This window comes from Antechinus flavipes, chromosome 4 (genome assembly GCF_016432865.1).
Source record: "Antechinus flavipes isolate AdamAnt ecotype Samford, QLD, Australia chromosome 4, AdamAnt_v2, whole genome shotgun sequence".
In the NCBI taxonomy this organism is placed as follows: Eukaryota; Metazoa; Chordata; class Mammalia; order Dasyuromorphia; family Dasyuridae; genus Antechinus; species Antechinus flavipes.
The window spans coordinates 337,118,593-337,141,429 of record NC_067401.1 but is presented as its reverse complement, the minus strand read 5'-3'; the positions used below and the strand labels follow the sequence as shown (position 1 = coordinate 337,141,429).

Sequence of the window (22,837 nt, the reverse complement as noted above, 5' to 3'; positions counted from 1 at the left end):
AGTACTAAAGGGTGTAATTTAAAAATAGAACTATGGAATTCAAGATCTTGGAAACAGAACAATTCTGTCATACTGATTCTGGGATTGGAGTAAAAATCTACCAAAATGACGTTAACTGCAGTTTTTAGTTAAGGATGAGATAATACCATTGGCAGAGACTTGAAAGAAATATCCATTCTGCTGTGGAAATAGTCCAGATTAATTTGTTAGATTTATTCAAAAGTTATATGTACATTGATAATCACATCCACTTTGCCACCATTCATTCCATTTACTTCCCATCTTCAATTTCTCTTTATCCACTGACTTATTTTTAGTTCCTGATAGACTCAGATCTCTTATAGCACATATATATACACACACACAGACATATAAACATCTATATGCCTATAGATATACAAGTATAAGTACACATATGCATATATATATATATATACACATATAGTAACACACATACTAGCTCTAGGGATTTGTCTCTGAAGAGAAGAGAAATTGGAAAAAGAAATTGGTAAATATACAAATGTATGTGTGTGTATGTGTGTGTATTTCTTAAACTCTATTTCACAATCCCATTACATTAAACTTCTATCTCTATGTCTCAAGAGTTACCAATAACATCTTAACTGCTCTTACTACTGCTTATTCTCTTCTTGTATATACTCTCCTCCTTGGATTTCACAACTCTGTTTCCTTGTTGTTTTTCTCTTACCTATCTTTCTAGTCTTTTTATTCTCCTTTTCTGGATCATCACCAATTCCTTGCTCATTAACTATGAGTACGCCCCAAGGCTTTATCCTGGACCTTCTTTTCTTTTCTCTACACACTCACTCTCTTGAAAATCTCATTATTCCAGTAACTTCAATTATCATCTTTACTCAAATTACTCCCAAATCTGTATTTCCAGTCTTATTCTCTATCCTGAATTTTCATCCTGTATTGCCAATTACCTGCTAGATATAGTCATATGGATAATCCACTGGCATTTTAAACTGCACATGTCCAAAATAACTCAAAATAATTCATGGCAGAGGGTTGAGATATTAAGGGCTTTTAATATTAGAATTGCGCCTGAGAGTCAAGATGGAAGTGGAAGGATGAAATGCTAAAAATCTTAAGTCTACCCATCATCCAAACCTTCCTGTTTTTTTCTCAAGGGTACTACCTTTTCCCTAGTTATCCAAGTTTACAACCTTATCATCTTTGACTCTTATCTGCTTCATTCTACTGTGTTAATTTTACCAGACATTTCTTTCCATATATATGACAATATTTCCAGTTCAACATGAATTACCTCTTGTTTGGATGATTTTAATTAATTGCTTCATAATTGATCTTTTGCTTCCATTTTCTCTTCTTTATAATTTAACTTCTATGCAGTTGCAAAAGTAATATTTTAAAGATATAGACTTAACCATATCACTCCTCTGCTTCCTATCTTCCTTCACAATCAAAAAAATTACAACTCTGGCATTTAAAATCTAATAATATATCTCACATTTACCTTTCAATCCCATTAGATTTCCGTATTAGATTACAAACTGTTAGAGAACAAGGATTGTCTTTTTATATGTATTTATATTCCTAACGTTCAAGTACAGTGTCTGACACATAATAAACAATACATGTTTTTAGTCTTACCCTACCTTGCCTCTATTTGGTCTTAAAGCATACTTTACTACTACAGGTCTTTACTGGTTACTTCCTATATTTCCAGTCTTCTTATAACTTAGTACTCTCCACATATTCCAGTGACACTGGTTTTCCTTTTCTCACATGTTATATGACATCTTTCAATTAGTGCCCTTTCCCTAGCTGTCCCCATGCCTGCAATTTTCTTCCTCCGTGTTTTTAAGCTGATGTTGTTGTTTTATCAAATCCCCAGTGCTTAGCACAATAAATGACACATAATAAATGTTTAACAAATATCCACTGTCAGGAATATGATAAAAAAGAATTTCTGAATTGTTGATATTCTTAGGATAGAATATTAGGGGATTTCAAGAAAGTGATCTTAGAGATGATTTAGTCCAATTTTCTTATTTTTTAGCAGAAGAAACTAAAAGTCAGAGTGAGGAAGCAGCTTATCTAAGGTCCCAAAGGTAGTCAGTAATAGAAAATTCAAATTCAGTTATCTGCCTACAAATCAAGCATTTCCCCTATATCACACTGCCTCAACTGAACTTTCAAGTTCTTCCTAATCCAACATTTTATGGTGTGGATGTATATACCTGATCAATTGTTTTTATCCAAGTATTTTTTTTAAACGTGGTCATGTGTCATAGATATAGTCTTACTGCATTGTAGTGCAGAACGTTGGAGGAGAAAAGTATAAAAAAAAAATCTAATTTTTGGATCATTGGAAAACTAATTTAACATAGAATTTATGTTAAAAGAAACACAACTCCTTACCTTTTGAATAATTTATATAATTTTGATAGCTTAAACAGTTGATGAATTATAGCAGAACTAAATTAAATTTTCTAGTGGAATTATATCTTGAATGCTTCAACAAAAGGTGAGTTTAGTTTAAGATCCTCACTCATATGAGCATAGAGAAAAAGTCAAACATTTAGTCATTGACATTTTAGCTTAAATAACTGCTTCTAGAAATGAAATACCTAAAATACACTTCATGTCACTTCACCTTTATTATATTTATAGAATTACTTTGAAATTTATTTTTTTTTCAATCAGAAAAAAATCCTCTTTTTCTCCCTCCTATAGTAATCGCTTAACCCTAACTGAAAATGCAAGAAAAAACAAAAACCCTGTTATGAACATGCATAGCCAAGCAAAACAAAATTTCTGTATTGGCCTTATCCAAAAAGCTTCATTCTTCACTTCTTTGTCAGGATTTCAGGTAGCATGTTTCATCATTAGTTCTCTGGAATTGTGGTTGGGCATACAGCATTCCTTTGAAAGGAATGTTTTATGTACCTTTTTGTTTACCAGGAATTGTATCTTAAAAAAGGTCCATATGTTTCCCAGGATCCTAGATCAACACCCAGAAGGAGATTCTTAGACTACTCAGTAAAAGTTCAGCATTTTAGAGATAAGGAAACTGAGACCAAAGAAGGTTAACTAACTTGTACAAAATGAGATGTTATCTCAGGTGTTCTGATTTTAAAGAGTGTTCTTTCCAGTGTTTTAAATTTCCTCAAACTCATCAAAATCTATTTCCTGAAGGTTGTTAAATTAAATTCTCATATTCAAGTGGTGTCATCATGAACTCTGCTATTATTGAATTTGCATTCCATGCAGTTCAGGTCTATGGCTTGGCCAGGAATAGCCCCATATTGCTCTGCTAATGCAGTTTCCCCCAGACTGAATTCTAAAGGTTATTTCTGTTCCTATAGGGTCAGCAGTAATGGAATTTTACCATCCTGCTAACATCTTATCTCTTTTACTCCTGCCTTCCATTTTAATGATCACTTCAGTATATTGTTCCATTAAATATGTTTTAAAAATGAAATACCTTTTTCCTATCAATGCTTGTTCCTGTCAGTGAGTAATGAAAGACTGGACTTGATATTGACTTAATGAAGAACCTAAATGATATCACACTTTGAAAGTGTTAATTCATTCACTCAAAAAATTTTAGGGAGAAAATCTGCCAACACTTATGGAGGAACTTAAGCTGTGCCACCTGTAACATCCTCCTTCATGCCCCCTTCAAATAAATACATTTTAATCATTCAATAAATGAGCAGGAATAATGTATATTTCTTTAACAAATTAATTTCCTCTGGTCACTTAAGGTCAAATTGCATTTCTTTTCCTCATTTTTGTCTTGATTTTAAAAATAAATACATGGCCAAGAAGAAGATCTCTACTAAGATCATGCGATAATTTAGAATTTCATTTGGCTTCTTGTCACCTTCTCCAACTTTCTCCATCCTCTTCAGTCATTTAGGAACATTTATCCTTATCTTTCTGTTTTTCAGTTGATCTTTTGTACTTATATTTTCTACCTTATTATTAACTCCTACAGTTTTTATAACCTGTCTTGAAATTTATTGGGGTTTTAGGATATCTAAGAAAATATATGTCAAGTTTTATTGACAACAAAAATTAGCCATTTGAGTTACATTGTACCTATGTGTATATATCTATATCCATCTATAGCTCTATATCTATATAGCTGTCTCTATATATGTACACATACATACACATATATGGCTATATGTTTCTATAGTTATAGCTATCTGGCTTTACTGCATGTATACATATATATGTATATACACACACACACACACACAAATATGGGTATATATATATATATATATATATATATATATATATATAATTATCTCACAGAATCACAGGATTGGAAAAAACCTTAAGAAAATGTTTCATCTAGTTTCCTAAACACCAGATAGACAACACCTAAAACATGTCAAACAGTTGGAATCCAACCTACTTTTTAAAATTTTTTTTTTTTTTTAGAAAAACCATCTTCTTATCCCTGTCTAGTATTTAATAACCCTCCTGGTTTTAAGTTAATTTTCCTATCCAAGCTAAGACTCTCATACTGTCAATTTAATTTATTTTTATTTCCCCTCCTTTGGTCCTTAGAGGAAATGGAGAACAGCTGGACATCAGTGTCTATGTAGAAAAAAAACAAACAAACAACCGCACAAAACCATGATATACTTGGAAATTGTTATTTGTTTTCCCTCAGCTTTCTCTGTTTCAGACCTTTAACTTTTCTTGGACATCTCATTTTCTAAGCCTTTAATTACCTTTGCTGCTCTCTCCATGTTCTTGACATCTTTTTTGGCTTTGGAGGCAATAACTAGACACTGTTTTACAAAGGGTCAGACGACTGCAAAAAGTAAGGAATTGCTCTGCAATTCCTGAATATTGTTGAGTTTAAAGCATGTCTATTAAACAAACCTCAAGCTTTAGAACCAAATCATAATGATTTGGCAACAATAAATAAATTATAATGACATATGCTCCATATTAGTGATATTTTTAATCTAAACTATTAAAATGGATTCATCAGGATAAGCTCATTATCCCTCATCTATTGGGTCAAATTGTCAAAGAGAACCTGATCTCTGTATAAAAAGATTTATTTTAGAAATAAATGTTTCTTAAAAATCAAAGAAAATATGTTTTCTTTTCTTTTCAGGTTCTAATATATAAACATAGCACTTAAATAGGGATATCATATCATGTGCAAAAAGTTCTCTATGAATGTTTTCAAAGGCATTTTGATCATTAATTTGGGAAGAGACAAAATGCAATAATTTATAACAAATTCTCTTGATGACTATTTTCTTAAGGGTGAATTCACCTGACTGCACTCAGAAATGTACCAAATAACTTTTGCCCAGAGGATAGTTACCGAGTAACAATGAATACAAAATTCCTTGTTCTGATCTAGAGCTCACATGTGCCTTGCTGATCAAAACACAAACCATATGATCCAAATATGACTCTGATGTTAATTAGCCAGCCATTTGGAACAGTGAATATAGCAATGGATTTGGGATCAGGAAGATTTCTCTTCATGAGTTGAATTCCAAACTCAAACACTTTCTAGTTGTGTGATTCTGGGCAAGTCATACAACCTATGTGTCTCAGGTTCTTATCTATAAATGATCTGGAGAAGGAAATGGCAAACTATTCTAGCATCTTTGCCAAGAAAACCCCGGATGGGATCACAAAGAGTAGGAAAGGACTGAAACAACTAAACAATAAGCAAAATATACTAGGAGAAAGCAATATCATCTCTAGGACTGAGTTTGAAAATGTAATCCTATAAAATATAATTATGTCATAGTGTCTGTCTGTTTCTATCTTAATCTTTAAAACATCTAGCTTAATATTCTGCACACAGTAAGAACTCAAGAAAGGTGACTAACAGATTGAATCTTTCCACAAATTCATGGAAAGCTCAGTTGGCCACAGTACATGGTCCTCTAATTGGCTATAGCTCTAATGTGCTTTCTTAGCTATACTCTCCTGATGGTGTGATTGGCTTGGCCAGTCAGATAAATATCAGAATGATAGTTGTAGTCAGGGGTGCTCAAAAGGGGCAATTTGAAAATAAATTAATGACCTTTCTCTCCTGATAGCCTTGTAATAGAACACAAGAGGAATAAACTTATTGTCCTTTTTATCTGGGTATTTGTCTGACCAAAGGAAAGAACAAGAATAATGGGGAAAAGAGGTTTCTCTTGTCATCATACCTGTAGAGATAGGGCAAATTAGTAAGAGACAACAAGTGTAGAATATTAGAATAAAATGTCATAGGACTGATGTAATCATGTTATATCATGTACATAATAAACATTACAATCTTTTCTAATTTATGAACACTTCCTGACACAGAATAAGCACTTAATAAATGCTTGTTGACTGACTCATTGACTGTTCATTTTTCATAAATTAATAATATCAAATATTTTTATCCATTTATAAGGTTAATAAAACACTTTATAATGAGTTTTGTTTTCTGATTTCCACAACAACCTTGTAAGCTAAGTGTCATTAGTATTATTATCTTTATTTTGTAGATCAAAAACTGGAAACCAAAGACAATTCTAGTAGAATTGGGAAAATTACATCAACCTGCAGAGTGAGAACTTTGGAGACTGAATGTGGATTGAAGTGTATTATTTTCATCTTTATTTTTGTATGTCTTTTATTTCTCTCATATTTTTTCCCCTTTTGTTCTGATTTTTTTCACATAATGAATATGGAGATATGTTTAAAATAATTGTATAACCTATATCAGATTGCTTGCTGTTTTGAGGAGGAGGGAGGTAAGAGAGACAGGGAAAAAATTAGGAGCTCAAAATCTTACAAAAATGAATGTGGAAAACTGTCTTTACAAGTAATTGGAAAAATAAAATACTATTGAGGGAAAAAAAGAAATTGGGAATCAGAAAATTTAAGAGATTTTCCTGAGATCACAAATAAAGCAAACCTTAGAGACAGGACTGGAATGCAGGTCTTCTAAATCAAGATTTTGTCATGTCCCATAGGGCCTTTTCATGGTGCCCTGAATCAGAACCTAAAGGAGGAAACCTGTAATAAAAATTCCCTCTTTTTTTTTTTTTAAACAGAAGTCTACAGAATTCTTTACTTCTATTTCCTTATGTATCTTGGGAAAAAATACAGGATCAAATTAGAATTCTTCCATAGATGTCTGATAGGTTGTCAACTATCTATAAATATGCATGTCAATTATACAAATGAAACAAATAAAATTTAATAACTTACTTGCTCATTTTTGGTCAGTCTGGTTTTGTTATGAATGTCTGATGTAACCAAATTGAATCCGTGTTTCTCTGATAAGATTCTCAAAAGTAAGACTACAGTACGACTCCCACACTTTCCAACTCTATTATATACCACTTGGCTGGGAAAAGGAAGTACCTGGGAAGAGAAAAAGAAAGGAATTAATATAGTCACTAGAAATTGATAATGTGTTTTGTATTTTCATCAATTCATAGTAACAGTGTTTGTAAGCCAGGAGGCAAAAGTTATGAGCCCATTTATATTAGCTCAGAAAAATGTTATAAAGCTTAAAAATGTATGTGTGTATATTACTTTTCTTTTCTACTCATAGGCATATATATGTATGTATATATACATGTATATGTATATGTATATATATATGTATAAACATGCACTTGTCACAAACATACATATATTCAAATGCATATCCTCTTTACAAAAAAGTATGTGGACACATATTATATATATTTATTAGACTGGTAAATTTTTACTCAAATTTTTTGTTGGTCATAAAATTCTTTGTGAGTTATTCAGTAAAGAGGGATTCAATATAGAAATGCATGATTTAGTGATTATGATTTTGGTAGGCCAAGAAATTATATTGGAAAGTGTTCATTACCAGACTTAAATCTTTCCATACCTTTCATAAAACTCTGCCTGTCCCCTAACTTCCATTCAGTAATAAATAATCTATTTCAATGCTAAGAGCTCAGGATGGAGGAAATTTTGTAGAAAGAAGCGGCTGGCTAGCTTTAATGGAAAGGATCACTCTTCCTCTCTATTCATTCTGCTCCAATTTCATAATGTCTCTCATTATACCTCCCTTGACCACTATGATGGCCTTATAACAGTTCTTCCTGCTTTCATTTTCTTCCTCCCCCAATTTGTCTTCTGTACTGCCATCAGAATAATTTTTCTTCTGTAAGTATTTGGCCTTGGAAAATGTTTGGACTTTTCTCCTTCCTTCTTTTATCCATTGAATTACTAATCATTCTTTAAAGTACAGATTAAAGGTTGTTTCCACAAAATCTTCCACGATAACATTGTGTCTTCAATCTCTTACAAAACTTTTTTTTTGGAGGGTAATTTTCCAATAGACTTACCATGTAATATTATAGATCATCATATTTATGCCATATTCCCCTTCTAAAAAATAAGCCTCTTGAGGTCAAGGTTTATGCTTTATAGGTGGGTGGTATGGTAAAGAGAGAACTAGACTTGGAGTCAGTAAAGCCCGAAAAATCTAATCCCAGGCATTCAATAGTTCTATGATTCTGGGCAAGTCACTATCTCTGTTTGTCTCAGTTTTCTCATCTGTTAAACAGAGATAATAAGGATCAAATGAGATAATATTTGTAAAGTTCTTGGCACATAATGCACACTAAATAAATGTTTCCTTCTTTATCTAAATTTTATAATCTTCACTTTAAGTATTTTACTATGTAGAATGTATACCATTATGTATGAATATAACAGATACTTAATGGCTATTGAGTAAATGACTAACTGAATTTATAATGAATGAACTTGGGATTTAGAGTGGTATCTTAAAAATTGTGCAGGATTTTGAATGAGTAGCTTTGAATTGTATTCTGTCAACTGAATGACATTGGGCAAATTACAAAAACACTCTGGACTTCAGTTTCCCCATCCATAAAATCTTTAAAGTCACTTTTAGCCCTGAACCCATGATCTGATCCTATCTCCATTGAAATGCCAAAGGCAATATGGAAAACATAGATATTTACATATTGAAAGGCCAATGAACATTTGCTTTTCTCAGAATGCTTAAAGATATTTCACCTTTTATCTATATTGCTATGACTAAAACATACATTTCACAGCTGGTTGGTACAAAAAAAATTGCTTGATTCTTTATGATATTTGTAGCAAACTTGACTATATCACTTATGTGGTGATTATCATGTTCTATACTATCACCTTTGCATGCAAGCTCTGGAGTAATACAGGACTACCTCAATATCATGCATATCTACTCAAAAGAGCTCAACTCCACAAAGGAAAAAGCAAATGGAGAAACAATATGTTTTGCCCAGATTATGACATGAAATTAATTGGAAGGGAAAATAAAGGAAAGAAAAAAAAACATTTATTAACCTTTTATTATGTGCCAATCATTGTGCTGAATGCTTTGCAAATATGAGCTCTTTTAATCCTCACAACAACTCTGAAGGAGAGGTACTATTATCCTTCCTTCCCATTTTTCAGTTGAGGAAATTGAGGCAGACAGAGATTAAGGAATTTGCCCAGGATCACACAGTTACTAAATTTCTGAGGCTGGTTTTGAACTCAGGTTTTCCTGACTCTAGCACCAGTGCTCTATGTACTGTGCTCTCTAGGTGTCTTTAGGCATCAGAATGCAAATATAAATATATATAAAAGCACATAGGTGTATATATACATATATACATGTGTATACATATAAGCACATTATATATATATATATACATACATACATACATACATATACACACATATATATAATTACACACATGGCAGCAAGTCGTGATGATATAATGAGCTGAGCTCAAAATTGAAAAGAATGAAAAGAGCAGGTTGAGTTATTTCAGACTTAGAAAAGTGCATGCATATTTATTGCCCATGGCCCAAAACAAGCAAAGCAGTGATCACCTTCCAAGTGTGTGGTGACATATGATTGCTCATTGATTGAGCTGCCACTATGAATACAATGCTTGTAAACCCAAGAAAACTTAAATCTTTTCTTTGAATGGGCCACTTATACATATAAACTGAATCAACTTTTTCAATTTTGAAATAGCAATTAATACAAATAAGGACTTGATTAAATCTTTATTAAACCAATTATAGAGCTACCACTTGCATGAATCCATTTATATATCGAAATGAATAATTGAGACTTTTAGAAAGTATAGATTAAAAAACTTAATTTCTTCTAAATTAACAGAGTAATTCTTGCAGTACCAAAATTTAATCCTTAATTATTTAGATAATTGCTTCAAATCTCTGTTTTCTTTTGCCAATGAAACAGAGTTGTTACTGACCATTTAGTAATCTTTTCTTAATTTAACAGAGCTGTTAATTATAAAACACTCTCAAGTGTTTCTTGTTTAATTAAAATAGGAATTTAGTATCAAGTAGTTATTATGAACATTTGCTCCTTAAATTTAATATACTCCTAAGTGCACAAATTCCTTTTTCATTCCTTCTTTGTTGTACTTAGATCTACAAAATTATAGCTATAAAGCAGGAAAGACACTATAGCATAAGGAGAAAACTAATTACAAATTATGTGTCATTAATACAAGTACACTGAACTTTGCATAAAAGGACCTCAGTTTGCATCATGATTTCAAGCAATATGAACTTGGGCATTTCCCTTGATCTCCTTGGGCTTTGTGGGATAATAATTTTTGCATCATTTAAACTTTGCAGGTTGTGAAGACCAAATTAGGTAATATATATAAAGGTCATTCTATCCATAAATGTTAGCTGTTATTATTATCACTAGTAAACCTTTTCAAAGTAGTAGTACAGATTTAGAGTTAGAAGGCTATTTTGGAGGTCATCTAATCCAACTTCAATTTACGGATGAGAAAACCGGCCAATTATGTCACAGAGATCTCAAAAGCAGGTCACCTGATTATGAATTAAACTCTCTTTTGGTGTTTCAGTCTTTTCCCCAGTAGTCTTGACATCTATTTTCATTCAAATATTAATATAGTCTCAGGTCATTTGTCTAAACAAAAAACTTAAAGCCTAAACTGCAGTACATATATATAACATGACTATAAAACAATGTGACTAATTTTCATGTATAGTTGTAGAGACTAATTTTTTTTTTTACTTTATAGTCACCCCACATCCTTTGACATGAATACTAGTACACAAATAAGTCTTCTACATATTTCTAATCAAACATTCTGATTTTGCCAAAAGGACCCATTTAATGAGCAAAAAAAAAAAAACCCAGCAAATTATTCAAATTGCATGTATGTGCCCAGTTTTGAATAAATTAAGTAGCCATCTCTAGGATAGGGCCAGGAGGGAAAGGGGAAAGAAAAAATAAAAAATAAAGAAATGATCATTTTATTATATGTTTAAAAGGAATAGCAAGTTGTATATTATAGATTTGCAGTTTCATGTGCAGTCATCTCCCCCATTCCATTTTTGTCTTAATGCTTTTTTAATTTCTTAAGTTCTATTTAAAATAAATTTAAAAACAATTATTTTATAGCTAGAAGGGTTATATGGTTCCTCTTTAGGTAGAACATATATTATTTTTCTTTAGAATCTTTGTTTTTTAATCTTCATCTTCCAATTGATATTGCCTTCTTGACTGAAAGGCAAAAACTCATAGGGATTCTCCTTACTAATTCTGATTGTCTATTCCATTCCTGGATTTGAAATCAGTGACTTACTCCTGTTTATTGCTAATATGTTTTTGAATTCCCTATGCCTTTTTTAAACTTGTATCCTCAATAAATGATAAAACATTTTTACTTTCCTCATATAGAGAGGAATTAATTAATCCAATCATTTTTCTTCTTTGTTGAACTAATCAAGCCACACTAAATGCCTGAATTGAGTTAGATCAACTCTTAGCAGCCTGCTCATAGAGTTTATCTTTTATTTTTCTATTATTGAGAATTCTACAATGAGAAATATCCTGGCTAAGTATGTTACAAAAAAGCCCTACTTTCTCCCCCCTATGAAATAATGTTCTCATTTATAACACTTGCAATATTTCAGGATAGCTTCTTGCTTGCTCTTTTTATTTAAAGGAAAGAAAAATATTCTTTTTGCCATTTGCCTACTTTTCTCTATTAGTATGTTTAGTGAAATGGACAGCTTTCTTGGGAATTATTTTAAACTTCTCTGATTGTAATAGAAATTTAAAAGAGGGGAAGCTGGTTGTTGCAAAATGTGTATAAAATCCTAAATGTGCTTCAAATTTCTGTTAAAGTTATAGGGCACATCTTCAATGTCTCTGAAAAGATGAAATACTTTCCCAAGTCAGGCTTGAAATTCTCTTTTTTCTTATCCATTACTTGGCAAAAGGTAGCCAGAAACTTCAACTCTAGAATTCCAATCATGTTTAGCTTACAGTCTCCTAATGTTCATTCACTATTGACTATTACTAATTGTCAATTTTCTCCCATCTATCCTTTAGAGAAATACACACATATTCCCTCCAAATAAAAATATTCTTGGCAACTATAACTGAGTATTCTATCAATGGTTTTCATTTTATGGATAATTTGTAAAATCCAAGCAGTCTTTGAAGTATATGAACTACATGTTTTTATGTTAGCTGACTTGTAATTCCTACATATGTCATAACCCCCTTGAAGCTTAAGATTTACATCTCTAGTGTGTGCCAAGTAAACTGAAGACTTTACAAACACATGGCAACTAAAAAAATACAAGTAGACATTATCTCCATTTCAGTGGGCTCCTTCTAATTTGAATGGTATAAATTTCTCAAGAGTTTCCTAAAGAAAATTTCCCTAATGTATGACTTTAACCTTTTCTTGGGATGGATAAAAATGAAGGATTTGACTACTTTTAAGTCTCTGGAAAATGATTTTTAATATTATTCTGTATGTCACTAAAGGACTCAGACATTTTATATAGAATAGTCGCTTGCCTAAAGCCTTAAAATTGGTGAGAGAACTGGGGTGGGAAAGAAGGGAAGAAATATGGAGATGAGAGAGAATCGTGCTTGTTAGTAATCATACTAATATATTTCTTACAATTAACTGCTTTAAAGGATTAGCAAATGTGATAACAATATGAAACATATATCTGTTGTTAAAATCATACTAGCTAAAATTGAATTTCACTCAATAGCACTTTCTTGACTTTGGGCAAGTCATCTAACTCATTTGGGCCTTGGGTTGTTTAATATGTAAAAAAAGTGATCTCTAAGATCTCTTTTAAATGCAAAAAAATGATGCTGAGATCTTAGGAATGCTTTATTTGATGATTCTGAAAGAATTTCTTAGTGAAGAGTATATCTCTTGTCATCATCATAAAAATCAATAGTAGAATGAAATGGAAAAAAAAAACACTGGGCTATGGATAAAAAAAAAAATCTCAATTCTAGGGTTAGTTGTATCATATTTGCTTTATGAATTTGGCCAAGATGCTTAATCCTTTTATATTGGTTTCCCCATTGATAAATTGTATAAAAAGGTTAGATACCGTGTAGCTACTTCTAATCGTGGTTAGTATTTTGTATTTTTCATTCTCCATTCATTTTGGGATATATTTGAATCTTTTATGTTTCTTGAGAGAGAGGGTAATTGAGAGGAAAGAGCCTGGAAATAACTGTGTGAGGTGAATGAGGAATGGAGAGTAAGGAGATCTATGTCTAGTATGAACTCTGTCAATGTGATTGTGAGCAAGTCACTTCATCTCTATAGGGTTTTTTCCCCCTTTGGGGAAGTGCTGCAAAGTACTGCAAAGAACTCTTATTGCCCTCAAAATCTGTAATTCTAAGATAAGGCTGTAAGACATTTGCAGATTTTAAATTGGTTACTTTTGTGATACCTTGCACCTTTATTTAATTTCATTTCATTCTAGGAAATCTGAATATCCATATTTTCATAATGGGAGGCAACTTGATTATGCTATTCATAGAGAAGTAATAACCAGCATGGTATAACAGGATCTATATTCAAAGAATCTATTTTCACAATGAGCCAGGAATAATTTTGATATTTTGATGATAAACTATAAACTTATAGGCTAGAACTTAGAAGTCTGGAACGTCTAAGACAATCAATGGAAAAACCACTTCTAAATTCATTTAAAATTAAATTCCCAGATGATCTTAGGTGAAGATTATAGAAAAAAAAGGTGTGTTTTTCAAAACTTCCTATTTAATTAAATGAAAAGGAAAAAAAATCATGCAAACTGAAGAATGATAGCCTAATTCTCAATTCAGGAATTCTCTAAAGAGAGTTTCAGAAAGTTTCTGAATTGGAAGTTGCCTCATTATTTTTACAATCCTTATGGAAATTTATAATTTTTAAAGTGAGACACCAAACAAAGTAAATCCACCCATTTATTCATCAAACAGTTTATAAAATGCCTACTATGTATGAAACACTAGCTAGGTGCTGAGGATATAGGAATAAAAAAAAAAAAAAAGACAGCGCATGCCCTCAAGAAGCTTGCATTTTCCCCAAAGAGACAAATATTTCCTGCAGAAATGCAGGCCGAAGTTAAATTTTCAAAATGAGTTTCGTGCTTAGAATGTCAAAAGTGACAACACTTTCAAGTCAGAAGAACTTGATTCATGGACTGCATGTGTCAAGTTGGAGATGCTTGACCATCCCAAAGGACTACTTCAAAGTTTTTGTGCATGACTTCTCCTAATCTAGCAACCAAACACTGAACATATGCCTGGCAGGCTGTAGCAGACCTACTGGAAGCCCCTTTAACCTTCTATATTGCTTTTTACAAAAAAAGATATAAATGGAGAAAGCTTGTTATGGGTTTGGCACTGTCAGTTTCCACTACTAAATCCTAGGGTCAGATCTCAGATGCAGCACTAGTGACACAATTTAAATCTCTAAATAATAAAAAAAATTGGCATTCCTCAGGGAAGTGTGGATATCTTATATTAAAATTCTGGTGCTTTTTTATAAAGAGTGATTTTTGAATCGATTTAATTTCTTCTTTGACCCTAAAACTGCAGATATTACAGCAAAGAGAAGAATCAAGACTAGTACAAATATAGGACAAAGTCAGTCAATAAACATTTATTAATACTGCCAGTATGCTAAATGCTAGGGATATAAAGGTAGGTTTAAAAAACCAGCCTCTGCTCTCAAGGAGCTCACATTCTAATGGGAAAGTTGAGTAAACAAATGTGAACAACAATATGACAAATGTGTACAACAATATGACAAATATGAAATATTTAAAAGGGTTGCACATATTTAACCTATACTACTATCATGGGGAGATATAGAAGGAAAGAAAAAAATTCAAAACATAAAGGTTTATAAAAATGAATGTTGAAAACTCTCTCTCCATGTATTTTGAAAAATAAAATGACTATTCAGGAAACAAAAGCAAATATGTTCAAACAAATTATCAGGTATAAATTGAAGATGGTGAACAGAGGGAAGCCATGGAAATTAAGGAGCATTAAAAGGAAAATCTTTCAGTAGAAGGCAACAATAAACATTTATTAATCACATACTATGTGCCAGGTGTTGCTCATAACAAATCTGTGAAGTAAGTGCCATTATGATTCCCATTTTACAGTTGAGGAAACTGCTCAGGGTCAAACAGTTGACAAGAAGCTGAGTCCATATTTCAACTCAAGTCTTCCTGATTCCAGGCTCTATTCACTGAGCCACCTAGTTGCCTCAAAGGGAGAATTTTTGATGGGACTTGAAGGAAACATTTTCACTTAATTCTAGGTTTAAGGCAGTAATGCTTATTCAGCCAATCAATGTAACTAGTCAGTGTAAATAGAATCTATAATTAGCAATTTTGATAATTCCTAACAGGAAATATTTTCTATTAGAATTTAGGAGATTCCAGGTAGGGTAGTATAAATATAAGTTTTCATTAAGGAAACTCTAGTCTCAGTAGAAATAACTTTTTCCTTCCATGCAGACTGTTAACAAGTCAGTATCTTATAATCTCAGAGGATGTTTTTTGAGGCTCTGAGGGATTAAGTGGCTTGTCCAAGGTTATACTTTTAGTACATTTTCATAGCCAGACTCAAACTCAAGACCTTCTGACTTAAGGCCACATAGACATAGAAATACCCTTGTCCTTTATCTATAAAGCCTTTCCACCCAGCTGCTGGATTCAGATTTTCTCCTTACCTGGAGCTATAATTTTTTAAAACTCTAATGAGAAGAACTAAAATTAAATTTGGCCAGCCAGATGGCCTGGTGGATAGAATTTGGGGCCTGGAGTCAGGAAGACTCCCCTTGCTAAGTCCAAATCCAGCCTCAGATATTTATTAGCTGAGTGATCTTGAACAAGTAATTTAAGCCTGCTTGTCTCAGTTTCCTTATTGTATCTTTATCTGTTATCCTTACTTTTATTAAATTCCTTAATAAGTTATTCTTATTAAGCTGGAGAAGGAAATGGCAAATTACTCTAGAATATTTGTCAAGAAAATCCCAAATGGATCATAAAGAGTCAAACACAATTAAAATGACTGAATAACAACAACAAAAATTAAATGTGCCTGGACTTCTATTTTGGGCAATTTTTTCTTCTTTTTAAGTCTGTTTTAGAAGTGAAGGGTTTTAAGTCAGTGTTGCCTCTCCAAAGGCTATTCTATGCAAGAATTTATGTTCCTGCAACACAGTCCAAAGTAGATTTGTTATAATACTAATGGAGGATAAGTGTTGATTATTGATTGGTAGTTTCATAATTTAGAGAGGGCAACATAAGCCTAGGCAGCCTATTCATGGCTTCCATTATTCCTTCAGAACCATTTCTTTTACAACTACTGCTGCATTATAGCTGGCTGTTGTTTATTTTTAAGATATCAATTGACTCTATTACCTGTATTATAACAACAGCCTTCTTTTCTAATAACTATCAAGGCACATTTCCTAGGCTATACAAATGATATGCAGCCAAATCTGTAGTTCAATTTATTTCTCCCCACTCTCCTACAGTTGGATGCGAGAAAAGCCAGAGCTGGAAGGGAGAGGGAACAAGCATTGTTGAAGTGCATATTATATACCTGGCACCTTGCTAAGCACTTTCCCAGTATATGATCCAGCGATCCACTCATATAACCCTTAAACTTACATATGAGGAAATAAAAGAAATAAAGAAGAGGAGTAAATGACTTGTTTTATGTCACACAGCTAAAAGGAAAAGAGCTATGGTGAATACAGTTATGCTCATACTAAGTCTAGTGATTTTGACATTGTACCAGATTATTACCCTGAGCTCCCCAAACATTTTGGTTTGAGTTAACCAGGAGTTTAACCCTCTATTCTTCTTTCCCTACACAAACAAGGCTTTATAAAATATGAGATATTCTGTCTTTGGATTGTCAATTTGTTTGCAATGTGCTGGGTGAGGGATGTAGAGTCATTCCTACCAAATAAAATATTTCTTTGGGCAGGGTTTCAGATGCCTAAGGCTATATTAGGCACATGGTATATTTTCCATAAATATTTGTCGAATGGTGAATAAATATTGGAATGAGTTGCCTCTTCATGAGTGAGAGGATACTAAGTGAAGGGGAAACAAAAAGGCTTCCAGTATTCTGTCCCAAGTGGTTGCAGGAAATGGCCTGGACTTTCTTACAGCCTCAGTCTTACCTAGGATAAAAGTTGATAGAAGTCCTAGAAGCATGTCTTTAAGTGCTTTTCATCACTACCTACCTATCCATCCATGTGAACTTTCACGATGAAAGATGAATGGTGCAAGGATAAACCAGATGAACACAAGGAAGAGAAGGAGGAGTATGCGGTAGAGTAAAAGGGGAGAGAAAGAACGTACTTCCTATGCATTGAGTTAGAAATATAAATGACAAGATGCCCATAGATAGGAAGATAAACTTTATTAAAGCAGTTTATATTCCTAAGTGATTTTAATCAGAAGTGTTAAGTGTGCATGGTAGGAATAAAGTGTGTGTCTGTATATACATGATATATGTATATTGAATTTTGAGATGAAAAATATGGTACAGAAATATATATTTTTTAGGTAAATCTTCCCAGATATGACACTTTCTTTGTGGTGCACAATCTAGGTCCCATCCATAAATGCATATATTCTGAGTGCACATGTGTGCACACACACACACAAAATTACATACACACACACACACACAATTTTTTTTTTCCCCAACCACACAGTTTGGCTAACTGATGTTTGTTTTTATTAATTGCTTAGTGCTGGGCAAATAATTTATTTTATTTTACTATTTCATCCTCACTAAGATATAATGAGGATCCAATTTCTTGTATGGAACTGTTATTATTTTCAGACCATTTTATATTTCTAATCTCATTTTAATCATTATGATTAGCAAAATCATTTGTTGTCAGAGAAAGAACAATAGACTGAGTCAACAGAGTTGGGTCCAAACTTCAGCTATGAGCCCAATATATTATGTGACCTTTGATTTAATCACTTCTCCCCTGTGGGCCTTGATTTTCTTATTTGACAAAAAGAAAGGGAGTTGGACTAGATGATCTCTAAGCACTGAAGATCTATTTATAATTGACAACATGTTCAGTACTTTCTAATCTGTAGAGGATATCTCTTGAGAAGTTCACAATCTGATAGATAAAGAGGATAAACACACAGATGTCAGTGTGCATTCAGGAACTCAACATTCTAAGATCTCTTCCATCTCCCTAAGTCAGTGTGACTCTATTATTCTACAATTATATTCAGCTTTGTCAGCACCTGCTTTGTCTTAAGGAGAAGAACACATTTAAAGAATCTGAAAAAAAACACATTCAAAATGTCTTTTCTCATCCTTAGCACTGTTATTCTCCAAAAGGGTGGATACAACTTAAAAGCCTGATTTGAACCAGTAAGAAGATTTATATCTGGAAACTACCACTCAGGATGGCATAAACATGACCCAAGAACTGGAAATTCATGTGGAAAAAATGGTACTTTTTTTTCAAGTCTATCTGCACAGTTTTAATCTTAACTATCTTATCTTATTCTGTTTTGACTTTTAAGTGCAAATTTTTAGGAAAGAGAGTACAGTGCAAAATACATATGTACATATACATATATGTATATACATATACACATACACATATATGGTGTCCATGACAAAGAAGCATTTAAGCAAGCTTCAAAATACTTTATTTCATAAACATAAATACAAATGTTGCCAACTCTATATTGCAGAAATTTCTTCTTCCTCCTTCCTTCCTTCTTTTCTTTCTCCTTCCTTCCTTCCTTCCTTCCTTCCTTCCTTCCTTCCTTCCTTCCTTCCTTCCTTCCTTCCTTCCTTCCTTCCTTCCTTCCTTCTTGCTTCCTTCCTTCCTTCCCTTCCTTCTTTCTTTCCTTCCCTTCTTCCCTCCTTCTCTTCTTTCCTTCTTTCCTTTTTTCCTTCTCAGGACTATAAACTCTGTTTGAATTGATTTTCATCAGATCATCTTAATACTATAAAAATGGTGTTAAGACTATAATAACAAATTCTGGTTAATAGGACTTAAATGTGTATAAGTACTTTGTTCACAAACAAAGCTGTTTGGAAGCTGAATAAAAATGACAAATTAAGTCTCAGAGAGATGAACTGACTTCCCTCGACTCACATAGTTGAGATATGTTCGGGCCCAGACTTGTTCCAGACCTCTGGATTCCAATATTGCTCCTCATTCCATTATAATATCTATAAAGCAGGAACTTGTTTTTTAAAGAGCCCATGGTAAAAATAGAACTTTCACTTCCATTGCTAAACTATTTGATGTATCAGTAGAAAGGCCTAGTTGATGGATTAGGAGAAATATTTTAAAAATCTAGTTGTAATCTGTTCAGAATAGCAGCTTTTTAAACAGTCCTTCATTCTCCTGTATTTTGCCACTCACTAACTTTAATGTTTGCTGCATAATTGCATTTATCTATGCAATGATGTGACTGATAAATAATTTTGCCCTAGTTTTAGAAATTACCCTTAAGGTTAAATTGTATTCCCTTATTAAGAATGCTAAGTGACCACACCCAGAGAGGAAAACTTGTGATCATGGAGAGAATATATTTTAATTTCTGAATTTAGAAATAATTTCTTTGAAACTTTTATAGACTGATGCTTAGCAACTCTTACATAAATGGTTCAGGATAGTAACTTGGAAATCACCTCTTTACTGCTGAAAAGATTTACAATCCAGTTATTTTTCTGACAAATCTTGTGGAAATACTATTGTAAACTATAACAATGTTTTTATTGTGGAGAGTGAAAAATCATTGCCAATTATAAGTACCTCATTTATCTAGTTGGATATAGCTTCCAGAAAACTTAAGGGCCAAGTTTATTACTCCTCTGTTGTAATCTGCTCAAATTGGATGCCTGAGATCATCTACAATTAATCAAAAAATAAATAAAGTTAGAATTTGAACTTGGGTCTTCTGATTTTTGTGCATTAATAGTAAGACTTCTAGAATGAACTTTTTTTATCCTAGATGAAGTGATCTTCTCAATATACCTATTAACCACAAATATCCCTCAAATGTCCTGGGATCCCTTTTTTCCCCCCTATATTATATGATCTGACTTGTGATCTTTCCTGTAGATGCAATTAACATTTCTATGTAGTTATCTAATGACCAATTCCCAAATCAAAAATTCTATCCCTAATTTCTTTCTTCAGTAGTTAAGCAATAACAATTGCCTTTTAGATATCTCAAACTGGATGTCCTGGTCCTATAGACATCTCACACTGAACATACCCCAAACAGAACTCATTATTGTTCCTCTAAACACTTCCATTCCAAATTTCCCTATTACTAAGCCAACATTTTCCTTGTCACCAAGGCTCACAACTTCTATGTCATCCTAAACTCTTCATCTCTCTTACTTCACATACTTAAATGCTCTTTCAAATAGTGGAATTTTGCCTTCATAATACCTCTTTTATAGGTCCCTTTTCTTTACTCATATAACCAAAAATATTGTTCAGGTCCTCATAGCCCTTGGATTATTCTTGTTCAGTTATTTCTTGTTCTATATTTTATATTCTTGTTCAGTCTTTGTGACCCCATTTAGGGTTTTCTTTGGTAAAGATCCTGGAATTGTTTGCATTTTTTTTGTTCAGCTCATTTTACAGATGAGGAAACAGGCAAAAGGGGTCAAGTGACTTTTTTAGAGATGTGCAGCTAATAAGTATCTGAGGCCAGATTTGAAGTCATGAAGATGGTTCTTCCTGACTGTAGGTTTATCACTATCTACACAGCAAGCCACATTGCCTGGACTATCATAGCCTTTTAATTGTTCTCTCTGTCTCAAAACTTTCTACTCTGATCCATTTTCCAATGATACCCATTTAATTTTTCTAAAGAACCATTCTGACCATGATTATATTCTTTCCCCCCGACTGAATCAAAAGATATATTGCTTTTTCTCAGTTCACAATGAATTTTCCTTCTATGAGTTTCTATTTGTGCCATATGTGTTAGCATTTAACTGAGATCTAATTGTTTCATGTATGTTAATTTTGTCTTTCCTATTAGACCACAAGATAATAGAAGGCAGGAAACATATCTTATATATTTATCACACATATTGTGCTGGCTCAATAGAATACTTGTTAGCTTATTGATTTGAGCAATGTCAACATTCTGACATTGTTCATAGAAACTGTTTGGTCTCAGATCATTCCCTGCTTCTGCTTTTATACCTAATAAGTGACTGTTTCTGAGTAGGATAGCAAATAACTACAAACGACCACATCATACTATCTGACACCCACCTATTTTAACATCCCTGAGGAAAGCTTACAAAGTAAAAGAAAATATACTGAGCTAGAGGAACACCATTGACTTTGCCCTCTTATTCACTTGATTTTGAACCTTCCTAACAATTAGTGCTATATCCAGGTGATATGAGCTGCTGTAGGACAGTCTCCTTTTGTGGAAGTTTTCAAGCAAAGGACAGATGGCAATTTATTAGCTATATTGCAGGAGACAAACTTGCTAGGTTGCTAGGAGACAGATAAGAGCTGGACTTAGAGACAGAGTTCAACTGAGCCACCAGTGTGAATCTAGGCAAATGCCTTAATCTCTCCTTACCTCAGTTTCTTCATCTGTAAATGAGGATAATATAACCAAAATTCACAGATAGTTTAAGGGATCCAATGAAATAACATATGTTAAATATTTTGCAAACCTTAAAGCACCATATTGTCATTACATCACATTAAGTACCACACTAACTATGTGCTTAGCTAGAGAACATTATCTCATCAATCATACTAAGTCTTAAATATACCTTTTCAGAGTTCTGCCCTCTACAATGCATTTTGCAATTGGAATTAGTTGTGCAGACAGTCCCTTCTCACTCCCATGGGAACTGCATATTTCCTCTGGCTTGCTAGGAAATAAAAAGAGCATTAGGGAAAGGTTGAAACCCTTAGCTCTTCCAGCTTCACTGATTACTCCCTAGCATTGGGACTTCCATAGAGTCATTTAATTTCTCTGAACCTCAGTTTTGTCACTGGCATAATACCTCCCAGCATAGCATGCCCTCATCAGAGAAGGTTACTGTGCTCTATGAGCAAAGGAGAATTGAATTATCCTAAAGGAAACACAAAATATGAGAAATCAGAGAAATTACCCTAAATGTTCATATGGACTATTTGTGTCCAATCTGTGGCAGAGCATTCTAAGAGCTTATCAGCCACAGCTGGACATATTGTAAATTGATTCTAAGATAGTGATGTCATTTTGGTTCTCTTTGAAAATGAAAGATAACAACCAGTAATGTCCAACTCTTTGTGATCCCATTTGGGATTTTCTAAGCAAAGATACTGGAGTGGTTTGCCATTTTCTTCTCCAGATCATTTTACAGATGAGGAAACTAAGACAAACAGGGTAAAGTGACTTCTCTAGAGTCACA

General features: G+C 32.9%; 1 protein-coding gene across 1 annotated transcript in view; it reads right to left on the bottom strand.

The window, feature by feature from the left end:
* Positions 1–22,837, bottom strand: part of UST (uronyl 2-sulfotransferase) — a 387,714-nt gene that overhangs the window by 156,028 nt on the left and 208,849 nt on the right. Inside the window, exon 3 of the mRNA XM_051997919.1 lies at positions 7,237–7,392. Coding sequence (XP_051853879.1) covers positions 7,237–7,392 — 156 coding nt within the window. The remainder of the gene's footprint in view (positions 1–7,236; positions 7,393–22,837) is intronic.